Here is a 23,720-nt window from a genome sequence, read left to right as displayed (position 1 = left end):
ACTATCAGACTTTTACATATCTTTGGATTACACTTGAAAGAACATTTAGATACAGCAGCTTGACTGTTTTCCTTCTGCCAAGTAATTAAACAAATTTGACTTAATTTGTTCTGAAGTACGACTCATTCCATTAAGACACCGTCTAGTTTTCAGAGACAGTTTAAACTCGCAGTTCTTAGTTGTTTCCAACCGGAGTTGCCATTATGCCACATCTTGGAGAACATAACAGGAGAAGTGTAAAAGCAAGTCTCAAAACAACGAAACTGCTGCAGAAAATCTTTGTAATCCTTTTCTAGAGTCATTCCCATAAAGGAAACTTCCACTGAGAAAACACGGCAATGTCTGCTCAAGTGTTTCTGGGCACTTAAGTCCTACTTGCACTGAAACAGTGAAGGTGCAAAAGAAAAAAAAAATCCATGGATTACAGGTGCTTTTGATAACCTGATCACTGAACTCACCAAGGACACCGACTCTGTGTTCTCCACTGGAGAGGTCCTGCTGATCTAATGTTCTGGCTCTGGTTTCTCCAGAGCACACACAACAAGCTGGACACAGATATGCTGCAGGACTGGACTCCAGCAAGACAAACACAAAATTCAGAAGGGAGGAAGACTTCTGTTGAGCAAAGAATCGGCTGTTTTGGAAGCAGAGGCAGCACAAGCGACACCACCCTTGCTCTTACGCAATGGACTGCTAAATCACAAAAAGGCAAACTTCTACCACCGGTTAACATTAAGGAACTCAATTACAATGCAGCTGATAATCAAATTTCAACTTATAACCTGACTTCCGTGCTCAACTTTGTGACCTGACAGGGCCAGGCCACAGCTTACGACCAAGGATACATTCCATACATACCAAAAGGAGAGAAGCCAGTTCTCTGCTCTTCACACATTCATATTCCTCAAGCTGGAAAAACGTTGCCACAGCAGAACAACATAGGCAAGCCCCAGATATAAACTCATTGCCATCTTCTTTCCTCGAGCTTCTGTGACAGCTTTCCCTGCTTTCCCTTCCAGCCTCGTTAGTTCTAAAAGAACCATCGTCATCGTCACGTCCGTCTATCACACAGTGCTTCGCAAGCCAGAAAATTAAGTATCAGAGTTCATGTTTCAGCCATCGAAGCCACCAAATATTGACTCTGTAATAGCCATTCTAGCCCAAGTATCTAAAGAATTACAGGTTGTGCACATTAGGGGAAGGTTCCGAGGTCAGCTCTGACCTCAGACACACTGGAAGCTGTGTACTCGCATTCTTCGCAAGCTTTTGAAAGTTGCTGCCACTATTACTGTATTAAAAACGTCACCCTGCATTGGCCAGTTTTGTAGGCAACGCTGCAGAGACACCACTGGTTTTGCTTTCTGCTGCTTAACACAATTAAATGGATGCAGGTTTTTTGGTTAATGCTTCTGTTAGTTTTGTTTAAGCCAGTGTCTCATATGAGCATTGCAACACTGCATTAGGAACAGGAAGAAAACAGAAAACAAAACCTCCCGTTTCTTCCAGGTTTGTTCTCTTCACTTTGTTTTTAGTCAAGATCCAGCACTCACGACAAAAGTTAGTTTTTAAGATCTGAGCTCTAAAGCCACTCAAAAACCAAAAATCCACCCCCTAGGTACTACCATGCACAAATACTGTCCTCAGTCACAGGCGTGATTAGAGTCCCTACTTGTCAGCTCGCAAACCACAGGGTTCAACAATCATTAAGGGTCAGACAGCAACATTTTCTTTAGCTTTCACCACCGTGCCTGCCACAAGAAAGCAGGCAGAGAGGAAAAAATGTCCTCGGACCACACTTGGAGCCACTGTCGACTTGTCCTTGGGTGTTCTGAAGCAGGACCAGAGGCATGCGAAGCTGCTGTTCCCGTTTCCGCAGAACCACTCCAGGCTCCGCTTTATTAAAGTGAACCTTAAAGCCAGAAACACGGCTAATAAAAGGAAAAACATGACCAGGCTGATTCATTATTAATCCTTCCAACAGCATCACAGGGAAACGTCACTAAGCAGAACAAGAACCCCAAGGATGGCATGGAAGCTCAACTTGCACTGTGATTAGACAGCTGGCTTTCAACGCTGCCCAGCATGAATGGTGGGAGCCGAACACACAGGAAGAGGAGAGAATTTCAGCTTGACAAATCCATTACAACCAAGTGTAATAATACCAACCTCGGGACCTCTGTCCAGGATCTAGGCATTTACATTTCAGCATGTCCTGCAGTGTGTCAAGGCTCTGGGGTTTGCACCTTCACACATCCTACATCAGCTACAGCTGACAATGAGACAAAACTTCCCTCTGGGTCACAAAAATCAGGCGGCCACATCTTCCATGACAAAAATGGACACTCTTACAATTTTTTGGAAGCCATCCTGGTTGGCTTTCAGAGCTGAAACTGAAGCTAATGAACACAGTTACAGTAAAGGCTTCCCCCAACCCCACCCACTGTGGTTCCAGCAACACAGAGCGCAGCTGCCAACCCATTGGGAAGCACCAGGCTATGGAGTCATCTTTGCAACATGAGGTACACCACCTCAGAACAGCGAAGGAAGTTCAGGACAGGCAACTTCCTCACTTCTGCATTGCCAGATCCCCAGAAAAGCCACTTTACCATATCTATAGATAGAAAGTTCATTACTATTACACACATGTCAACATGTCTGTTTTAGTGAAGAATTATTTGCAAGCACCAGCCACAAAACCGCAACTTCTTCAATATTTGTACTTAATTAAGGATTTCGTTTGATATGCAATTAAAGTTACAGAATTTAAAGTCTGCTGGGGAAAAAAAACAATACTACATTTAACAGTAGTTTTGAGTTCAAGCTCTAAACATGCTTCCTGAAGAACTTCAAATTAGAGTTTAAAAAAAAAATTGTTAGAGCTTTCTTGTTTCCAAAAGTCATCTTTCAGCTTGTAAATGACAGGAGTCTGAAAGTGCATCATCTGCCACATGTTGCAGCTAATAAATTAAAACAAGTCACTTGTGTTTATACTGATTTTTTGGCCTTTGGAAGCTAATTTGAACCACACGTCAAACGGGGAAATAATGGAAACTATAGTTACTGCTTTTCTAAATACAACATTAATCTCACTTGTAAGTCAGAGCATTCAAGATACATTAAAAAAAGAAAAAGCTCCAGGAATTACATAAGTGACAAGGCCAACTGCTTACAAAATAGAAAGTTTAACTCGTGATCTTACAGGCTGTGTTGTGCAAACAGAACTTTATGGCCAAAGAAATTCAGAAGTCAGTGGGACTTTCCTCAGAAGAGAGCAGAAATGCTGCTCTCCAGCACAGAGAAAGCACCATTACCCTAATGATCCCCAATCCAAATCAAAGAAAATAACATTTTGTGCAGTCACAATCCGGCAGCCATCTTAGTATAAGATGACATTTGTCACTGCCAGCTTGGAAAAGTTTTAGGCAATACCCAGTATTATTTCAAACACAAAACACCTCCTTACTTAATAAGTAACCATGCACAAATATTCAGATTTCTTCCTCTTCTGGATAACAGAAGCTGGAAAGATGGGGACAATTACTTGATCTTTATCTAGTATTTAGATCTTCAAAGAGTACAAACATTAATTAATTCTCACAACACCTGCCTGTGGAATGCAAGAATCGCATTCCTCATTTTGTAGATTAAGCAAAAACACAAATCAAGAACTGAGTGACGGAAAAATCTTAGCAATCTTGGAAAACAATTCCAGCAAAATACTTCAGAAGCCTGAATTCAGCCCTCCTTAAAAGCGTGCTGAAGAGTACTCTGAAACCACAGTTTAATCCTGAAGCTGGGTATCTGAACACACGTTAAAAGTCTGTTTGCTTTGCTCAAGCTGCACACAGCAACACTGGGATATCTCAGTACGATTCTGTTCACATCTCCCTACCTGAGGGGCAGCTAAAAAGTCAGAAAACATTCAATAAAAAAATATCGCTCTTACCTTCTGCTACATCGTCGTCTACAGCGCCTTTCACCTGAGAAAAACACCACTGAATGTCATTTCCTCCTCCAGCTCCTAAAAAACACAATTGGAAAAATGAGACACCCCCCCCCACAGCAACACAAAGAGCACACAACAGTTGCCAAACGAACATTTCGGACACGGCGCACGCCTGCTTCCTCCGCCTCGCCGTCGGCACCGTTAGGAATCGCCCCTCCCCACCTTGTTCCTTTACAGATGTTGTTTTTGTGGTATTGTTTGTCAAAACCAGTGTCGGCAGCGCCGAACGCTCCAGCACTGCCAGCCGACTGCACCAACTCACCGTGCTGGTGCCAACTTCGACCGCGCGTCTCAAACCAGAAGATCTTAACTTCACCCCACGTAAGACGACTTCCCACTTGAGAAGCCAGGATTCTCCACGAACACACACAAACAACTTCAACAGAAACAATCAGAAAAAGCTGTACACTTCCAGAAAGTTTCAATCCTTCATTCCATATAAACCACCATTCCTTTCCTTCTTTTACAAAAAACATCAAATCGAACCTACATACCAAAGGCTAAAGAAAAAGAATTTTACCACAACTTTAGAGTCTCTTCACAGCAGTAATAAAAGCAATTATCAGCCTGAAAGCAGCAAATCCGAGCAGAAAAGCAAACAAAGGAATCGGACGTTAACAAGTTCTACTACCGTAGAAAACGGATCGAAGAGAAAACTTCAGGAACATTACCGCCCCGGCGGAAGGCAGTGATTCATTTGAACCCTGCCACCAAAACACACACAAAAACCACCACCCATTTCTTTTGCATTTCGTTCCAAGCAAATCACTGCAGGGCTGAGGACGTACAGGAAGAGACTCAAATGGGCTTGCCCCCTTTTTTTTTTTTTTGGAAAGCCACTGTCAAAATGGAACTTTTCCCTAACACAGAGCAACAGATGGCATTTACACATTAAGCTATGGCTTTTGGGATAACCAAGGATACAGGAGGGACTTCTTCCCTCTTCCACACTAAGGGGGGGAAAAGTCAAAGACATGGAAATCAGAAGCTCCAAAATAATCTCTCCAAAAAAGACCAAGTGTCTCAGAGTGTTAAGTGCTGGAATACAATCAAGAGTCCAGTTTGCACTTTTTGCTGGCCTTCATTTCTTTCCTGAAGGATCACAGACACGCAAGCCACAGACCCTGACACGGTGGAGGCGAGTGCAAGCATCCATCTAGGCAAGGGAGGTCAAAACGCTTTTTATAGATACGCTGGAAGGTCTGCCACACACGTCCACCATTCCCCAAAACCTGTACAACCCACTTCCTCTCCTCTCTCCAACCTCTTCATTTGTCATTCAGCAGCTGCCACCATGGCAGCATTTAAAGGGGACGGCTTGTAAGAAAAAAAATCTCAGCTCTTCCTGCTTAAGGCTGAAACTCTATTTTTCATCCAATTTACTTGAACCAAGTCGGCAATTCCCCCTCCCCGACTGGAACAAAAAGAGGAGGGTGGAGCACGGGCGTGTGGCGGAGGGGAAAAAGGCAAAGCAGAAGCCTGATGCGGCCTCTGACGCTGCTCCTCCAAATGCAAATTGCTGAAAAGACAATTCATTTGCAGAGGAGGAGGATGAATATATTTCCAAATTAAGAAATTGCAAGGAAAAGTAAGGAGGAAGAGACACCTTATGCACACACGCTTCCAGCCTACCAAGAGCACTTTAGGATGCAAAATGGGGAGCAAGCACAGGAAGGAACGAGAAAGAAGACACCGAGAGACCTGGGCCAAATTTTACTCTCATTTGTCGATGCTCAAAAGCTGCACCCCACAGAAGGGTGCAACTGCACACCTGCACCCTGGCACACCTGCACCCTGGCACACCTCTCCGTGCACAGCAGCACTTCCCTGCACGGTCCCCACGAACTCCGCCTGGGAAAGAAACGCAACGTACGACCGCGTATACAAGACGAAAAGCCTGTAAGGGGGGAAAAAGGGAAAAAACCACAAAAAGCAGAGGGCCACGCTGCCCGCAAGCCTCCCGCACACGAACTTCCGAACGCCCCGCTTCCCCCCCGCCTCGCCGCCTTCGTGCCTTTCTTTTCCCTCCCCCGGTACGGGAGGGAAAGGAAGGGGTGGGTGGGAGGAAAGCGCGATTTCCCAGAAGGGGAAAAAAAAAATAAATAGAAACGGGGAAGGCGCAGGCGAGGCGGAACGGGAGCGCGGGGCCGGGGGCCGGGAGGGGCGGCCGGGAGCCGCGGCTCGGGCACCGGCGGGGGCTGCGAGGCGCTCCGCCCGCCGCGGGGAGAGCCCAGCGGGCGCGGAGCGGAGGCGGCGCTGCCCGCTGCCCCCGGCCGCAGCCCCCGCCACCCCCGCCCGGCCGGCAGGGCCGCTGCCGCCCCCGCACCTGTGCCCGGCGGCGGGGCCGGTGCCCCGCGGGGCGGCCGCCCCTTACCTGCCATGTTGGGCTCGCGAGAGCGGCCGCGGCGGGTCGGGCGGTCCGGGCGCTGCGCGGCGGGGCCGCCGGTGGCGGGCGGGGGGCGGCGGCGGGGGGCGGATGGCGGCGGATGGCGGCGGCGGTGCGGCCGGCTCCGCTCCCGGGGCTGCCCCCGCTCCGCGCCGCGCTCCGGCCCCCCCGGAACGCTCCACTTTCAAAATGGCGCCGGCAGAGCTGGGGGTGACGTCACCCGGCGGGGGGCGGTGCTCCGCGAGGGCGGGGCGGCGCGGCGGGGCGCTCGCCACCCCCGGGGGCACGGCGGGCGGAGGGGGCACGGCGGGCGGAGGGGGCACGGCGGGCGGAGGGGGCACGGCCGGAGCCGCTCCGCGCCCCGGGCCGCAGGCCCGCCCCGCGCTCGGGTTGCCGGCAGCCGCGGGCCGGGCCTCGCCCGGGGGGTCGTCCCCGGCAGGGAGCGCTCCCGCCGGGGCCGCCATCACGGTGCCCGCCGCCCTCACCCGCGCGGCAGGGCGCTTCACGGGCTCACCGGCGTGTTGCTCCTTCCCCGAGCTCCCCCTCGCCTGCCGCCGCCGTTCGGTTTCGTTTCCTTCCCGCTCCCCCACGCCCTCGCTGCTGTGCCGTTTCCTGGTGCAGCAGCTCCTCACAGCACCTGTTCCATGTGCGTTTTCCACCCGCCCGATGTTTTCCATCACGTCCATAGCCTCGGTCTCTGGTTTCGCTGGAGAACCCAGCGCCTCTTGGCCACTCTCACCGCTATTCCCCGCGCACCCAGCCGTGCTCCCGAGCCATTTTTAGCCTTCCTCCACCTTCACACCCGCAGCCAACAAGCTCTACACAGACGACTCCCAGCCGAGCCCAGCTTGGCACAACTCCTGCTGGCTAAGAAGGATGAAGGCTCCTCTTGAAGCTCTCTGGGTCTCAGGTAACGTCTCAGCTGTAGTGAACACACAGGACTTGGATAATTGACTCAGGACAATCTATTTAAGATCTTGTGTAAGTCATCAGTTTCCCTTCACAGATGTTTGTGCAAACGTTCCTCTCTTCTCGGGCCGGGTAGAGCTTGCTAATCCAGATTTCACTCGGAGATTCATGAGCTCATCCTGCAAACCCAGCTGTGCCGCAGACTCGCAGTGTGCCTTGGAACACGTCTCCTAAGTCCTGCGCTAATTGTGCATTTCCAGCTCAAACACCTAAGAGGCTGCTTCTAAACACAGGACCACTCAATTCCCAGTGGAGGAAAAGCACAAAGTACAGAACTGTGGGAGCTGAACACCTCTGAACAAACCAACCAGGCTCCCAGTGCTCCAGAGTAAACTCCAGAAGCCCACAGCTGGCCCAGCCTATCGACTGCTTTGGACAGATGCAGCTTTATCTGTACATCTCTGATGAAGATTGCACACGCAAATAAAATCAGCCTTGGCAAGAACAATACAGGAATGCTTGAAAGAGCACTCAACACTTACAGGGCCTTCTAAAGAACTGCAACTCACCTAAGTTTGGGAATATCTGGAACCAAGTGTTTTGCTTAGTCCATTTTGAGAGCAATCCAAAAATCTAAAACCAAACACACGGCAAGTTTGAAAACATGCACAATCAAGACAGGCTCTTTCTGCAGAACTACAGATAACTTCTCCTAACACCCAGGTCCACGTTTCCCAGAGCTCAAGGACAAATTAACTCAACTCTACAAATTCATGGCCATGTTTAGTCAGTATCAAATTCAGAATCAAAGCTGACATTCCTCTTTTTCAGGATTCCTTAAAAACATCCTTTCAGCCCTAAATAGAATTGTCCTGCAACCATTTATCAGGAAAAATTGCAAATAAAGTCCAATTTGTCCATTGCCTCTGTACAATTCCTGCAGAATTTGGCCCTCAGAGTAGAGTAAGGATTGTTTCAAGAACTTCTGTTGCTAAAAAAAGAAGGAAAAAGACCTGCAATTAGCTCTGTAATATAAATTAATGAAGCTTTAGCACATACCTTTTAATTAAAACAAAATCCCTCTTAGAAAAGGTTTAATATCGTGGTGCCAGAAGGATGGATCACAACTCCAACATTTCAGGTTTTTGTTTTGAACTAACTGAGCTACAGAATATAATGAAGTATAATAAATAATCGACATTAAATCACAGCCAGGGTAATTAGTAAGGCATCTTAGGAATCACCACCTTTGCTTGGGTGTTCGCTTGCTTGTTAATTGAGGCAGCACAAGTATTCACACTGGTGTTGCTGGTTAGTGCAAATCAGCAAGAGCGTGTTTCACAGCTCTGATCCCAGGTCTGTGAGCACGTACTCGGGCCCCTTGGATTTCACCAGTGTTCGAGCCTTTGTTCAGGTGCTCTGGGGAGACAGAAACTATTGGGTTAAATTCATACACAACCACCAGCAGCACGAAGCTTTACTGAACATTTATCTATTCCAATCATGCTTTAATGACTAATTCTTACTCTACAGACAAACCCCTTCAGCCCAGACTGAGGAACATCTCCAGGAAATAGGAGAGACACTCAGGGACAGGGGTCCACTCAAAAGCGTTTCTGGTTGTTTTTAAGGGCCAGGGAACTACATGCAGAGTGGTCAGTTCACAGCAGCAGAAATCAGGAGCTATAGAAAACAGAAATCAAGGTGTAAAATGTGACTGGCAGTTGATAGAAATATATATAAAAAATCACTGATCAAATAACTAAAGCCCCAGAGAACTCCTTTATCAGCAACTCATTTCGTATCTGCGTTAGTTTCCCCATAATTTGACCCATTAGACAAGACTATAATGAATTACAACAACTCGGTTTAGAAATAAAGGGAATAATCATCACCAAAATTATCTGGAATTTAGTAATAGCTGAGCCACCTGAGGTGACGTGCAGGTTCACATCAGGGCAGTGTCATTCCCTACAGCCTGCTCTCCTGTATTTCAGCCTGTCTACCTTGCAGCGTTTCAGCAAGAGGCTTCCGTTGCTTTTTGGGAGCGCGTTTCACAGCCTAACAGCCTCTGCTCTTAGAAAACGGTTGCTAACATTCACCCGTGTTTCCCCATTCTTAATTTCACACAATTGTCTCTACGTATGTCACCGCTTAATTAACAATCATTATCAAAACAGTGCTGAGTCACGTCTTAAGCCTGCCGCACGGCAGTTCATGCCCACCAAGGTCAGGCAGACCCTGCTTCCGCAGCGAGTTTCAGGCAAACGGCGCGTGGCGCGAGTCCCAACCCATCAGACCTCATCACGGGACATCAACGCCGACCTCACTCAAGCAGGCAGTGCCAGCTTCCACGCCAGGAAGTCTTCTGTGGCCATGCAGGACTTCCCTTTGCTTTTTCTGACAGCCAGACTTGACTTGGCCCAAGTTCACTTTCACCAGGTCCCTCCTGTAAAGCTCCAGCTGCCAGTGGCCAGAGACTTTCAGCTAAATCCAAGGTTTACACAAAGGTTTAAGCATTTCCAGCTCTTGCCTCACTGTCATAAACTTGAGCACTACAAAGACTGATGTTGCACCCTGCTTTGCTAGAGCAGTTCCACTGAAGTCACTGGATTTTATTTTCAGAAAAAGAAAAAATGAAATTAAAGTTTCTAGCAGTTCTGAGCATCTTTACTGTTGGGGAAACACTCAGAGTGGTGTAAAACGCCATCCTCCCCTGAGCAGTCACCGGGCAGTTTACGTATTAACAATTATAGAAAGCAGAAGAGAATGGTACACAACTTCCAGTTCACTTTGCTCTGCCAGTGATGTTCTAGAAAGCAATTTCCCAGACAAAACCATTTTTCCCAAACAATTACTATCTAATGATTCTGTAACCAAGTGCCCCAAACTACTCATCACTGAGCAAACTGAGGCAACGACAGCTCACTAGTTCTGCTGAACGAGCAGCTCGTGCTATCTCAGAAGTGTGAAGTTCATCGCATTAAAGCTCTGCTATTGCAAGGGGAAGCCTCAGCATTTTCTTTCAGAAATTACTACGGCTTTTTTCCTTCACTTTAGCCTGCTGCAAGCACATAGAAAACCTAATTAGGCTTGGAAATAATTTCATTTGTTCATTAAAGTAGTAGTTTGCAAGACAGGTTTAGAACCAGCTCCAGAGTTCACTTGTTTAGGGCAGGTCTAAATTACAATGATTGAAACCACAATTTGCAAAATATTAGTTTAATGGATTATTTAAGCACAATTTGTACAAGAGACATGCACCTGAATTTTGGCAAGAGTTTTATTTTAAAGCAAGTGCAAAAATACATTTGAGGATAGAGGGAAAACAAGGCTTCTGGAAAAGAAGAAAAAAAGGTCTTAGAGGTAGACAGGAAGCACCTGTTTGCAGGGAGGAAAACAAGGATTTTTCAAGTAGGAGGGCTTGTTTGAGAGGGTAGGAGGTGTCCCAGTAATTTAAGGTTAGAAGTTAAGAAAAGAGGAATAACTTGAGATGCATAGAAGAATTATGTTCTTATTGTCAAGTCTCTTGCTACTTTTTTTTTTCCCCCAAACTGTAGTTAGTTCTATTGGAGGATGAGTCAAACCAAAAAAATAAGAGAACTGTCATGGGAAGCTAACAATCCTATTGAAACTAAAGCTGCAGCCACAGGAGGAAATAGGAGATTCACAAGACCTAGATTTAGCCCTTCCAGTAATTTAGTAGCTGCAATTAACAAATTAAAAAAGCCTATCATTCAGGATAACCTGGCACTTTGAATCTTCCAACTTGGGATAATTCGGACATAACTTAAAACTCTGAAACCTACTAACAGTAGGGAAAATAAAAAAAACACGAAACAAAATAAGAACAGTCATCCTAAAGTAAGCCCCATGAACACAAGCCAAGGTACGCAGAAAGCAGTTGTATTCTAACAAGAATGATTAAACACTGAACTACATTCCAAAAAAATCTACAGCACACCCACTACCAGGCACTTTTAAGGGCAGATTAGATAACCACCTACTGGGAATGGTCTAAGTAGAGCTGCTCCATGCCTGAGGGCAAGAGATGCCTCAGTCCTTTCTAGCCCCAGTTGTCACCATTCTACAGAGGAACCAAGTTCTTCAGCTTGAAAACACAAGTTCTTTGCACTAGTGACAAACCCAAAATACACCAAACCCAATAAATCCATACTCAGAGAATACTTCTAAAAGTATTAAGATTTCCTTCTCCTATTAGTTTTCAGAAAGGGGATAATTAACATTACTCAGTCTTTTCAAACACAGAGATCAATGAAAGGAACATAACAGCAATACCAACAATTACAACAAAAAGTTATTTTTTGGGGAAAAAAAACCAGCACTTCGTGCACAGACTTAACTGCTAACATGCTGCATCTCTAAGAGGCACAGAGTAACTCCCAGGTATAAGAGCCTAAGTTGTCACCACCTTTATGGGGCACTTTGCAGGAAGGGGAGGGGTTAGGATACAGAACTGCAAAGGGTCTGGAATAGTTTTCCTTTGAGGTTGTCTGGGAATTTTTTAAACCTCCAAACTGCCATAGCCTGAACACACAAATGTTTCTTTTTGGGGAAAAACTTCTTTTTGCAGTGTTATTGAGGGAATGGGTGTTCATTTTTCTCTACTAATAAACCTACATAGGTGATCTAAATAAGTGAAAGAGAAGCCTCAGAGATTTTCTTAAACAATTTTGCTTCACAAAGCAGGAACTTGAAAGTCAGTGTGTTAAAAACACTGCTGTCTATAGGATTTCCATCTTCTTTTTAATAGTGGGGTTTAGCATCTTCTATTTTAGATTCTTAATAGGACAAAGTACTTGTATGCATTAATTAAGTTAACAAGCTATTATCCTTCACTATTAGCTGGAAGAATTACACCTGCTCAGGTTCGTTTCAAAAGGGAGACGTAAATCCAAGTCTTGGCTCAAGCCCTGTAGTTATCTTGGATGTATCTCTGAAGCCGTTGTTACTACAACACACACGCAAAGCCAGCGGAGCTCAAAAGCACGATTAGCTCTTTGGAATCATGGTTTGTACTCTGAAGAAGCCTGTAATTTTACTAGCAGTTTGCAGTAAGAAGTTAATTGCTAGCTCTGTGTGGTGCTAGCAGAGTGTCTGAACTTATCACATCAATGATCTGACTTTGCCAGGAGAAACATTCCTTAAAAACCATGGATTGTAGGAAGCGATGATTAACGCCACTGCAGTCTTTGAACTCCAGCGTTCTTGCTCTTGATCCTGGGCTCTAGTCTTGTACCTTCCGTCAGCCTGGTGTTGCTAACTTCTCACAGTATTGAAAGGGTGTGAGCAGACTGACATCCTAAGCCCTGGAATCAGAGAAAGACATAAGAAATTCAGCTGGTATTTTTCAAGTTTTTAGCTTTTAACTCCAGAGAGAAACGTGAAAATGTGACTTCTAAAATAAAACCAAAAAAAAAGGAAAGCAAATATAGAGCCTAATGATACCATGTCATTAAAACTCTCTTGATTCTTACGCCAGACTGTAAGTGGAAGTATTAGTAGTAACTTACTCCGAGTAGTAACACTATCGCTCAAGTCATGCGTGCAAAAAACGATGTGTGCAGGTAACCAGCAGGATTTGCTTTAGTCATTCATGAACTTGATGTATGAATTCATTTACCTTCTGCTTTCGTTTTCCATTCACAAGAGCACGGCATTTCTGGGCTACTTTTTCAGTGTTTCAAACTTTCTTTAATATACGAAACATTATTCAAGTATTTGCAGCTGCAACTGTTCTGAAAGGTTCTCTGCTTGCTTTGCTTGGTTCCACAGCCCTCCTGGTAACAGGTCTGTACGGGTCTGGGGGTAACGCCTGAGCTGAACTGGGAGGGGAAGGAAGGGAGGCCGAAACAGCAGGATGAATTGTTCCATTCACACGGCTTTCTGCTAGGGAATAAGTTACCACTGTAAACAGGAGAGAGGTGTGGTTTGCACATCGGACAGGAAATCCTCAGTTCTAATCCTTGCTGTGTTGTTGATTCCCTTGGAGACCTTGAGCAAACGCTTTCTGTTCCTATTTTGTTAACTGGGAATGAACTGGGGATGATAGCACTCATCTAGCTCATAGGTGCAGTCTTTCAGCTAAAACATTTATAACATTCTTTAAAACCAACTCCTGGCACACAGGCTTGAGATCAACTTAGCTGCTTGTCTAAGGTTATTTCTCCACCCTGCTCTGAGGCCCAGGGACCCTTAGGGCCCAAGCCACCAGTGCAGACCTACAGGCTTTGTTTTCCTCACTTACAACCATGCAAAGCAGATGCTTTAACAGGGATATAAGGAAATGCAGCCTCACAACCAACAGCCATGGTCTGGTGTGATCTGTGGTCGGGCAGCCTGCTCTGCCATCCTCAGCACACGCTGTGGCTGCCTTTAGGCCTGTGGTAAATAGATGTCTTCACTTTTTTCCCTGGAGTTCCATCGCCTGCAAGTGAAGATGCGTGAGACGGGGTACGGCTGAGGAGAGGATGTTCTTTAGGAGGACTCCGCTGCGTGTCAGGCCCTCACTAGAAGCCACACACTCTGGTTGCTGAGCAGGGTGGCAGTCACTCGTGCCCCCAGACCCCCCATACCAGAGGCAGCTGTCTGGCAAGCTGTTCAGCTGTGTCTGACGGGAAGGGTCCTGGAACCAGCAGATGATGGTGCTGGGCTGGGAATATTGAAGAAGCATAGAGACTGGAGGCGTGACAGCCCTGCGCGGAGTGTGGAGCCAGGGCAGAGATTCTGATTTTTTTAGTGCGGATTCTCTGTATTGATGTAAAACCACCACGTAAGTGATGAATCACACTTTTATCACTCTATTTTAACGAGGGAGAATCTTTGGTAACAGGATCTACTAATAGCCGCATGCAAAGGCGAAAGTCCAGACTCCTAAAAAGCATGCTTCCCTCAGGTTTCTCACTTTTTCTGTAACTAGTGCTTACAGCTACAGTTTCAGAGTTAACTGAGTGCACACAACTCAGGCTAGTCCAGAGGAGCCCATGGAAACGTTTCTAGAAATGAGAGACAATGTTCTTCCATCACTTAATTAGAGAAGGAAAACTCATTAAACAGTTGTCTGTTACCTACCAAACCTTCTTGGCTTTTCACTTAGCTGCAAGCATTTGGAGTTGTTGAAACTGTTGCTTAAATTCAGAGAACTTTCTCAGTATTCTTATTTGTAACTACTTTTATTTAAAACCCATTTAATCCTGGCCCTGAAAAGCTTTGTAAACTAGGCTTAGTTTGAAAGACATCTTACTTTGAGAACCTAAAGAAACTTGGTCCTGGTTTGCACGACATTTGTCCTGAGCTTGATATGCTATCCTGAATCTAGCCGTGAAGTTTTACATGTGTAGAAGTCTCTTCTCTTCTGTTGCTTAAGGAAGCCACCTGACCTGTGGAAATCTCCCTATTTAGTTCAAAGACATCTTCCAATATTTGCAGGATCTGTTTTTCCCATGCTTCTCCATTCCTTCTTATGTATTTTTCCACATATTTCCCTACTTCACTTCCTCCCTTTCCTCCCACTGTTTCCTTCATCTCTCCCCTTCCCCTTCAAAATCCAACCCATATCTTTGATCCTCGGAGAAGCAAAACCACACCAAAAGTGCAAGCAGGCCCAGCCGTTTTCTCTTCCCTTTGGCTCTCCGGTGCAAGCCTCTGCGTGGCAGTGCCGGTGCACGCAGATGACTGAGTGACTCTCATGGATCAGAACTCCAATCACTAAATCACATGCTCATGCTTCAGACAAAATCATTCTCAGCTTGGCAAATGTGAAGCTGTTTACGAGACACCAATGAAAGAGGCCGTTATTGGAATGAAGCCTGCCAATGTATCCCGAGATTCCTGTCCCAGACAACTGCTGCCATCCAGCAGGAAAGCGTATAACCTTCTCCAAAGACCCCAGAACTGCAATGCACTCAAGGTCTGCAGCAGAAGACATGGCTTACAGTAGCTGTGCAGAGAACCCCTGAGAAACAGGAAAAGTGAAAGTCGTTTAATAGTGATACTTAATTGGCCTACCCTAGAGACTGTTTAAAAATCCCGAACAGTAAGCCCTGAATCACTCTGCTCATTGACCTTCCTCCCTTTCAGTGCCTTTATCCTCTTGCCTCACTACCTGGAATAGAACAAATTTTCCTTTGAGGTTCCCTGTATATACTGGTTTTGATGTGATCCAGTTTCTTGCTTTTTCCGTCAGTAAACAGAGAGATCTGGGTACTTCTATCCCAGGGGTAAAAAAAAAAAAAAAAGCATTTATTTTTTAAACCAGAAGCTACTTTGTAAAAGTCTCCAAGAGGGATGGAGAATTAAAATACTGAACAACTCCTTTACTGATACTTGATGATCGCTCATTTAAACTACATGAATTCTGTTCTTGGGCAAACATAAGTATGCAGAAGAATACTAGAGCTTCCTGCTTCTAAATCATAAAATTGTCAATTTTTATTATCGTTTTTCTATTCTCTGTTGTTTTAAAACCAATATAGTCTAAAAAGGGTATCGTAAACATGAGGTAGAAATGCTGATAGTTCTGGCTGATAGCGAGCCCTTCCAAAAACCACAGTTCTAACCCTCGGGTTTAGACTTCAAGCTCATCTTTCCTGGCATGCTTAAATAATAAGCAGGAGAAAAAAGCAGAAATATGGATTTTCAGTCCCGCTCCCATAGGGCACCGGTATTTTCTTTAGCTCCACCAAAAACCTCTCTGCTTGTCTCCCCACTCCTTGTTCAGCTGTTGGTTGCCCCAGCTGCACAAACACAGGAGATACTGCTCATCCCCTCCTCCAGGTCACATCGCCGAGGATGAGGATGCACAACCCCAGGGCCTTCTGGCACTGGGGCACGCCAGCCATTTATGATGTATAATTAGACTTCTACCTTCTCGTCACTCTGTCATCAAACACTGATTCTGGAGTCCTTGGAGAGGGGAGCTGGTGCCTTCTCTGACACAAGCAAAGACTGGGCACATGAACTTGACATTTTCTTGATATAATCACTGCTGTAGTGTGCATTTAAATGCGACTATGCAATAAGTTCAGAACTAGAAATGTTATTCCAGCACAAAAAGCATGTTGTGCCTTTCGCCCACTCTCCCAGAAGTCAATATAGACCAATCTCCAATAGTTTCAGTGACATCTACATGAGGCTTCAGGCACAGACGGTGCTGATAACTCTAAAATCAGGTGTTGACAGGTAAGCAGGACGCTTTGCTGAAGGAAATCTTGGTCACGATTCACACATACATCGCTAGGTGTAAGTATTACCATGTGTTTGAAGAACTATAGATGTTTTAATATGTGCATGGTGTATCTGTGTAACAATGCGAAGCATAGTGAACAGGGACAGACAGATCCAAAAGGTGTCCAGGTGTCTTTGAAAAGAGCCATCTGTCCAAACCGTGTGGAATTTAGAGCGTGGTCACGGGGACATGAGATCAACTTGATGGGTCTAACAAGCCACTACACCGAGGTGCAACAATTAGTCACATCACGCTTGCCTGGTGTGTTGCATGCAAAGTGAAATGAGTTCAGCTGAGCCACCAGTGGAAGGTTTAATTATTAAAAAGTGGTGCAGGCTGACTCCTTTTCCTTGGCTTAACAGCAGATTGAGAGCTTGCATGGAGCTACAAGTATTACTCCTAGCACTGAGCCAGACCACGGGGTAATGCTCTGTTTCTGCTGTTTCTTTGTTTTTCCTTTATGGTCACTGAAGCAAAAAGGAATCTTCTCCCATCCTCATTGCTTAGACCAAAATGAGGCTTACGTATTCATGCTCTGTGTCTGTCCGCTTCCCCGTAGTAGCTTGTGACTCAGTGACCAATTCCAATTAGGATTTGTATTACGGGATGTTTGAAGGATATTCAAGTGCTTACAACTTCAAAAAAACGTGACAGAGCTTGAATTTTTGCCTGCTCTGACAGATGCTGTACACTGAGTTTGAGCCTTATTAAAACTCCAGAGAATCCACACTGGAAAAGTAGTATTGTAACGTTCCATCTGTGGGAAATGCCTTAACCAAAGTTTGCATCCTACTAGACAGCGGAGAATCCAACTGAGGCAGATCTGCCGTGGAGACCAGACAAATTTTCCTGCTTACAAAGGCGTGCAGAGCTTCCTCCACAAGGCAAGCAGAGGATGTGACACTGAACCCAAGCTGACATTGAAACCAAAGCTGCTTAGCTCTAAGGCAGAGAACCACAAGGTTGAAGTTAATTTGTCACATTCTGTGTTTTACCATAATTGCAGAAAGTTGGAAGAAAGTGGAAGGCAAATGAGACATAACCCTTTGAAAACACGGCTATTCTCCAGGCAAATCTGAGCTACAAAATAGTGCACATAAATAATCAGCGCTAGAAAACTACCCTGCACACAAAAAGAGAAAAGTTTTCTGGTTGGAGAGAAACTTCATCTCTACAAAACTTGGTTACAGCCCAAACTGGACAGCAACTAGAAATATTTCTCACAAACTGGAAGCTCCCTGGACTCTGCAGGGGCTCTGCAGAATCAACAAGCTTATCCGCCATGCTTCCAATAGCAGGCAGGATATTGCTAAGAACATCAATCCACTGAGCAACTACAGGGGGCTCCCATTACATCCCACTTCCCGTGAAACCACCAGGATCACTATCTTGCTGCTAAACACCGTAAGCCTTTATGATCCGTGTCTCTAAACCAAACTGAGCAAGGCCCTGGCTTCCATGCCAAAGGCTTGAAGATACTTCTTCCTCCACAGACTCTGCAGAAACACCACTCTGGTTCTGCTGACCAGTCCTGGGCAGTCCAGATTCAGCAGCAGGGAGGCTGTGATTGCATGGATGCTTCTGACAGTAGCAGAGTTCAGCACTCTGTTTCACAAAAGAGTCCTGTAGTTACATGGGCACACAAAAAGGAAGGGTGCAGGAACAATAAATCAGTTACAGGCCAAGCATGAAAGTATATGGAGTTGCAGCCAATGCTTCAAACAGAACGTTTGCTCTCAGCAAAATGGCATTTGGTTTCTGAGAGTATGTTTCAGCAGTTGTTATCAATATCATGAACACAATAGTGAGTTTATTCAAACACATTGATGGCAATTGTATTGTACCACACCTAGAGACACAGCTAATTATAACATTTTATTTAAAGAAAGGATGTAATCTGCATGTAATGATCTAAGATAAGGTACAATGCTTTAATTTGATTTTTCCTAGTAAACGTTTCCCACAGGAGACTCAATTTAAGTTCTTGTTCTGCTTGATTCTGTCCAAGATCTTGAACTTGGTGTGTCACATTGCAAACCAGTGCCCTAGTTAAATTTGTTGCTGGCTATCATCAGCAAAGGCTGTCTCTTTCTTTTTTCCTCTGTAGTTTGCCAAACAACAACAAAAGGGTTTTGAAAGGCCTTTTTTTCACTACACTGTAAAAAAAGTACATTTCAAAACTTGAAAAACTTTCCTTTCCCCACAGCATAAGAATAAAATGTAAAACTCATCAAGTCTTCTCTGTCCACTATCCTCCAACACTATGGTGCCAAGCAGATTGTTTAGGGAACCTCAGCAGAAGGATGACGTTAACAAAATTGTTGTTGCAATCAAAACTTTGTTTTACCTGATTCATAGAGGGCCTGGGTTATCTTAAAAAGCCAGGCTATTTTCACACATTAGCCATGATTTCAGGTTAGAGTATGCATAAAAACCTCATTCTGCCCTCAGAGGGAGCAGCCAACAGTGAAAGACCACAGCCCTACCACCCACCTACAGCCCCAAACAGCCTCACCTGAGCTTGCAGCTGTGCGTTTTTCCAGCTGTGGTGATTCATGGAAGAGGCAGGAAGAGGTCACAAATAGTCTATTCTTTTTCACTTTCCTTTGCACCCTTGTCTCTGCTCTTTTCCTCAAAAAGATCCTTTTATTTCTCAAGTCATTTATTTAACCATTTTCATTTTCCTGTTTTCTCATTTTTTGGCCATGCTTTTGCTCAGTGTTTCTCTCCTTGTGTTAGATGGAACATTGCATAAGGAGGCAATTGTTTTCTTAAAGCACTGTCTCTCCATTGTCCTATCAGAACAGTAATGAGTATGAGACAACGAGACTTTGGATCTGCTACAAGAAATTAGAACAGCCATCACAGGAAAAGAAGCTGCAGCGTTAATTTGCAGAGGAGTTTTCTGCAGGAGTTTGAAACAGATTCCTTCTCTGCTTGCTCCTTCTTCTGACTTCTCTGCGTAGGGCCAGCATCAGCGTAGTGTTGCAAAAACCTGGGCGTAGTACTGGTTTCATCCGATGTTGCCAAGTTTGCAGTTCCACAGAGCCTGGCCACTCCTTCCCTTCCAAATTCTAGGAAGTGAACAATTTCAGTGTCATGTTTGTCGTCCACACAGCACGGACTGTGTGGTGCAGAGTGCTCTCCATAAAATGAGACTCCTGTGGAAAAAAGTACCTTGCTTTTGTTGTGACTCTGATGGGGGTTTTATCGACCAGGAAAGCTCTGTCGCCATGAGCGAAATGTATTAATTCTGGATGCATGACCAAATTCCTCTGGAACTGGTGTGACGTTTGTCTTGAGGGGGACGCTGGAGAAGCAAACACCATCCACAGGGCCCAACCTGACAGCCGTAACTTTGCAGGAACCTGTAAGATGTTTATCCAGTGTTACTCCCTGCGTTTAGAAACGTGGTTTTGGCTGTGAGACAACTCAAACCAACATCTCCATGAGGAGCATTCCAACCTGCTTAGGACTTCTGTTGACAGCAATAATAAACCATCAAACCTTTGTTTTCCCAGTGTCTGATGTTTCTAGGACTCCTAAAGAGGGTGCAGCTACATGAACTGCTAGATATTGTTGTTTCTTGTTTTGTTCTGATACATATCAACAAACCAAATAATCCAGGCTGATGTTTCCACTTGCATCTTGTCAAAAATCATTCCAGAGTTGAATGTGAAGGTAAAAATAGTCAACTGATCTTGGAAACAAGCTTTATTCCCTTGTGAGCTGCAGTCCCAATGATTATATAATGGTCTTTTTTGCTTTACAAGTTTTATCAATTGTAGGATTTGCTTCACGTAGCACCGAAATGCAGCCTTTTCTGGGGTAGATCTCGAAATCTGTTCAGTGAAAAAGATTACAGCACAGATCAAAAAGGGACAGATCTTATAGTTTTACTTTATAAAAGTCAAGGGTAAGTTCTTAATTAGAAGACTGACAAGGGACTTAAGGGATCTGGATTTTGTTCTCTGTTCTGTTTCACATTTGTTGTGTGAGCTAAGCAAATCATCTAATTTCTTCCTTCCTTTTTTCTAAAAGCAGGAACAATAATGGCATTTTTAGCTAGGTTCATGCATTTGGGTTATTTTACTGCGTCTAATGTAAGAAGCCTGACTTCTTTTTGCTACATCAATAACTCTGTAATTGATATTTACTAAGACCTGAAATTCCTTTGGATTTATGTGCAAAATGTATGCTGGATAAGATTTTATGTGATGCCAGAAAAACTGTAAAAGAAAACCAAACGAAAACATCTGATAAAACTGTCTGGGAAATCCAAGGTAGGGAGTAATTACTCTTGGTGGAATTTGGCTGAAAACAAAGAAAATAACTCTCAGAACAATTGTTGCTCAGATATGCAGGTATCATCAGCTCTTTAGCAATACTTAACGTTTGGAGGAAAAAAAAAGTGATTGTCCCTTTAAATGTGTAAAGCAGTCAGGTTCTTGGGTTTTAACTCCCCTCTGAGAAGGTGTACAATTTCCAGGGATGTGCCAAGCGCCAGGACGTGAGGCGAGATGGCTCCCAACAGAACGGACACTTGCTGGTTATTTTTGGACACCAGTACTTTAGTCAGTGACGCCAGTGCTGCAGCTGGAACAAAGAGAGGCTTCTGTTCTGCTGGGGAGATAAAACTTGAGGGGATGCATGGAGGAGGGGAGGGAAAGAAGAGGAAGACTGGATGGCATGACCCATATCACGTTTGCTAACAGTGTTAATTAATTGTTTAATTAAATCATTAATTAAGTGCAGTTTGTGGACTAGATAGAACAATTCATCCGGGCTCATTGCATTTTTCAATTTAAGAAAACAGAAATCAATCCATCATCATTCCCTGAATTTTGCTTACCTCACAGAGCACTGATCTAATCCATGTGGCAGATACTACCTGCCCTTTAGAGTATTAATGGCTTGTGGTAGAAGAGATTCCCATCCTTTAGGGAATATTTAGAAAAGAATAGGAAAGGGTGCTAAAATAGGAATGGAAATTTGTTTCAGGTCAGTTTTTAAAAGAGGGAATCTCAGTGTAATAGTTGAAGGAGGGAGGAGACTAGGGAGAAGAGCTTGAGTAGAAGGAAGATATTGGAAAGTCATGAAAACAAAAAAAAAAAAGAGAAATTTTCTAGTTTTAGGAATATCTAAAGGAAAAATGCAAATGTCCCCTTATTTTTAGTGGGAATGTGGGCTATTTGTTAAAATACTACGGAACAGGAGGGAAGCCTAGAGAAGTTAAAACTGACTTTCAGATCTGTATAGTAGAAGATGACATTTAGGGCAAAAATATGTCCTTTCACTCTCATATCAACTCTTAATAAAGCTCTGAAAGTATAGTCTGACTTTATTGGCAATAACAGGCCTATTAGAAGCTATAAATTAGCAATACACATATCCAATTCGTTATTAAGCCTTGTTCAGACACAATTACAGCTTTTCTAGTGGATTTTCTTTTAACTCATAGTCTAGGTTTGTATGGCTGCCTGTGCTGGGTGACTGCACTGTAGAAAAGTAATTCATTCCTAGAAGGTTTTTTCCAGTAAGGGAGGTTTCTATCGATGCTGAAGCGACCATACTGCTCATTTGTATTTCTCCCTGAAACTCTGCAGTAATGCTGCCACCTATGGAAAGTTTCACAGACCTGACCTTTGCAATCTGGCTTATAGGTTTGCAGCTGTGAAAACAGGATTTGAACATGCACTTCTGATCTGCTGATAAAACTCCATATTTTTTGCTGGATCTTTGTTAATCTAGACATGAGGTGGCTCAAATTCTCTTCCTTCCAAATAAATTAGTTTTGAAATTGAAATTGGTTCCGGAAATTGGTCCTTAAGACAATATTTTTGCTTGACAGTGGCACCTTGAGGCCCAGATGTAAAATATCACTGCCCCATTATGCTAACTGCTGTAAAAACAGCAGAAAGAGCTGGGCAGCACTTCCAGCCCCCATCTTTCCTGACACAGCTGATGAAGGTGTCAGGAAAAACCCCTTCTTCAGGGATATCCCTTACTTGCTGCACGTATCTAATGTGTTTGTTTTGTGTGTACATGATGGGGCAGTTCGTATGGCCCTGCAGACTGTGGCAGGGCCTCACCCTGTAACCTGGTGCCATTTTGCGTGTAGAAACCTGACACGTATTGGGTTTGGGAAGAGGCCACGTTTTAGGAGCGAGGAGTAAGCGTGATGTGCCAGGCTGTTGCTGCAGGCCGTAGTCAAAAAGCATGTTTTGGCATTACTGCCCATTTCTCACCCCGGGACCCACCACGCACATGACAAGGTGCTCAAAACACACATGAAACATGCTGAAAACATGAGTTTCTCTGCTGAGGGGGCGCAGTGGAAGCCAACCCCAAAGGTTTTAGGTTTTTGAAACTTAAAGGTTTCGAAACCTTTAGGTTTCAGACAAGGTGCTGAAAACACAAATGAAACATGCTGAAAACATGCACGAAACACGCTGAAAACGTGAGTTTCTCTGCTGAGGGGTGCAGGGAAGCCAACCCCGAAGGTTTTAGGTCAGGCCATGCCTCCAAGTGCCTTTTTCCTCAGAGAAAAGCACAGCTCATCCCACCCCCCCAGCCTTACCCACAGGCTCAGAACAGAGACTTTTGAGTAAAAAGCACAGGATATGTTAATGCTACTCTTTCTGTGCTGTCTAGGGGAGGGGGAGAAGTCGCTTTAAAGGCTGTGAGGGGAGGCAGAGAGAAGTTACCTCAGGTGCGAGGCGCTGCAGGTGCCTCCCGCGAGCTGCTGATTGCGGCGGGCAGCGCCGAGGGCGCGCGGAACCTTCCGGAACCTTCCGGGGCGGCGCCGCCCTGAGGTGAAGCGTCCGCCGCGTCCGGGGCCGCGCTGCGCGCTCCCTGCCGCCGTCCTCCCAAAAAACCACCCGTGCGAGGGTGTTTTTCAGGTAGGAGAAGGTTTATTTTGTTGGTTTAGGATGGGGCTCGCCTTTTCTGGTGCTTGAATTTTTTTTTTTTTTTTTAATTCTTCTGGTTGTGGCTGACTTTTGCTGCTTTGCAGCTTGCCCGACCTCCGTGGCGGTGCTTTCTGTGGGCTTCTGGAGTGGTTTTGGAAGGGCTGTGCTAGGGGTTGGGCTGCCCCTTCTGTTTTTGTAATAATAGCTTTTTTGCTCTTTTTGTGGTGTTCTTGTTTTGTGGTGGTTTGTAGTAGGATTGCC

General features: G+C 44.9%; 1 protein-coding gene across 2 annotated transcripts in view; it reads right to left on the bottom strand.

The window, feature by feature from the left end:
- Window positions 1–6,405, bottom strand: part of PPP2R2A (protein phosphatase 2 regulatory subunit Balpha) — a 40,976-nt gene extending 34,571 nt beyond the window's left edge. The window contains exons 1-2 of one of the 2 annotated variants that reach the window (XM_086628058.1): window positions 6,381–6,405; window positions 3,947–4,021 (exon numbers count right to left, since the gene is read on the bottom strand). In XM_086628058.1, coding sequence (XP_086484184.1) covers window positions 3,947–4,021; window positions 6,381–6,387 — 82 coding nt within the window. In that variant the 5' untranslated portion in view covers window positions 6,388–6,405. Of the gene's footprint in view, window positions 1–3,946; window positions 4,022–4,637; window positions 4,675–6,380 lie in introns of those variants that run through there. The other variant, XM_009986271.2, reaches the window with a different exon arrangement.
- Between the last annotated feature and the right edge of the window lie 17,315 nt (window positions 6,406–23,720).

Source organism: Tauraco erythrolophus, chromosome 29 (genome assembly GCF_009769465.1).
Source record: "Tauraco erythrolophus isolate bTauEry1 chromosome 29, bTauEry1.pri, whole genome shotgun sequence".
NCBI lineage: Eukaryota > Metazoa > Chordata > Aves > Musophagiformes > Musophagidae > Tauraco > Tauraco erythrolophus.
This window is presented reverse-complemented; position numbering and strand designations above follow the sequence as displayed.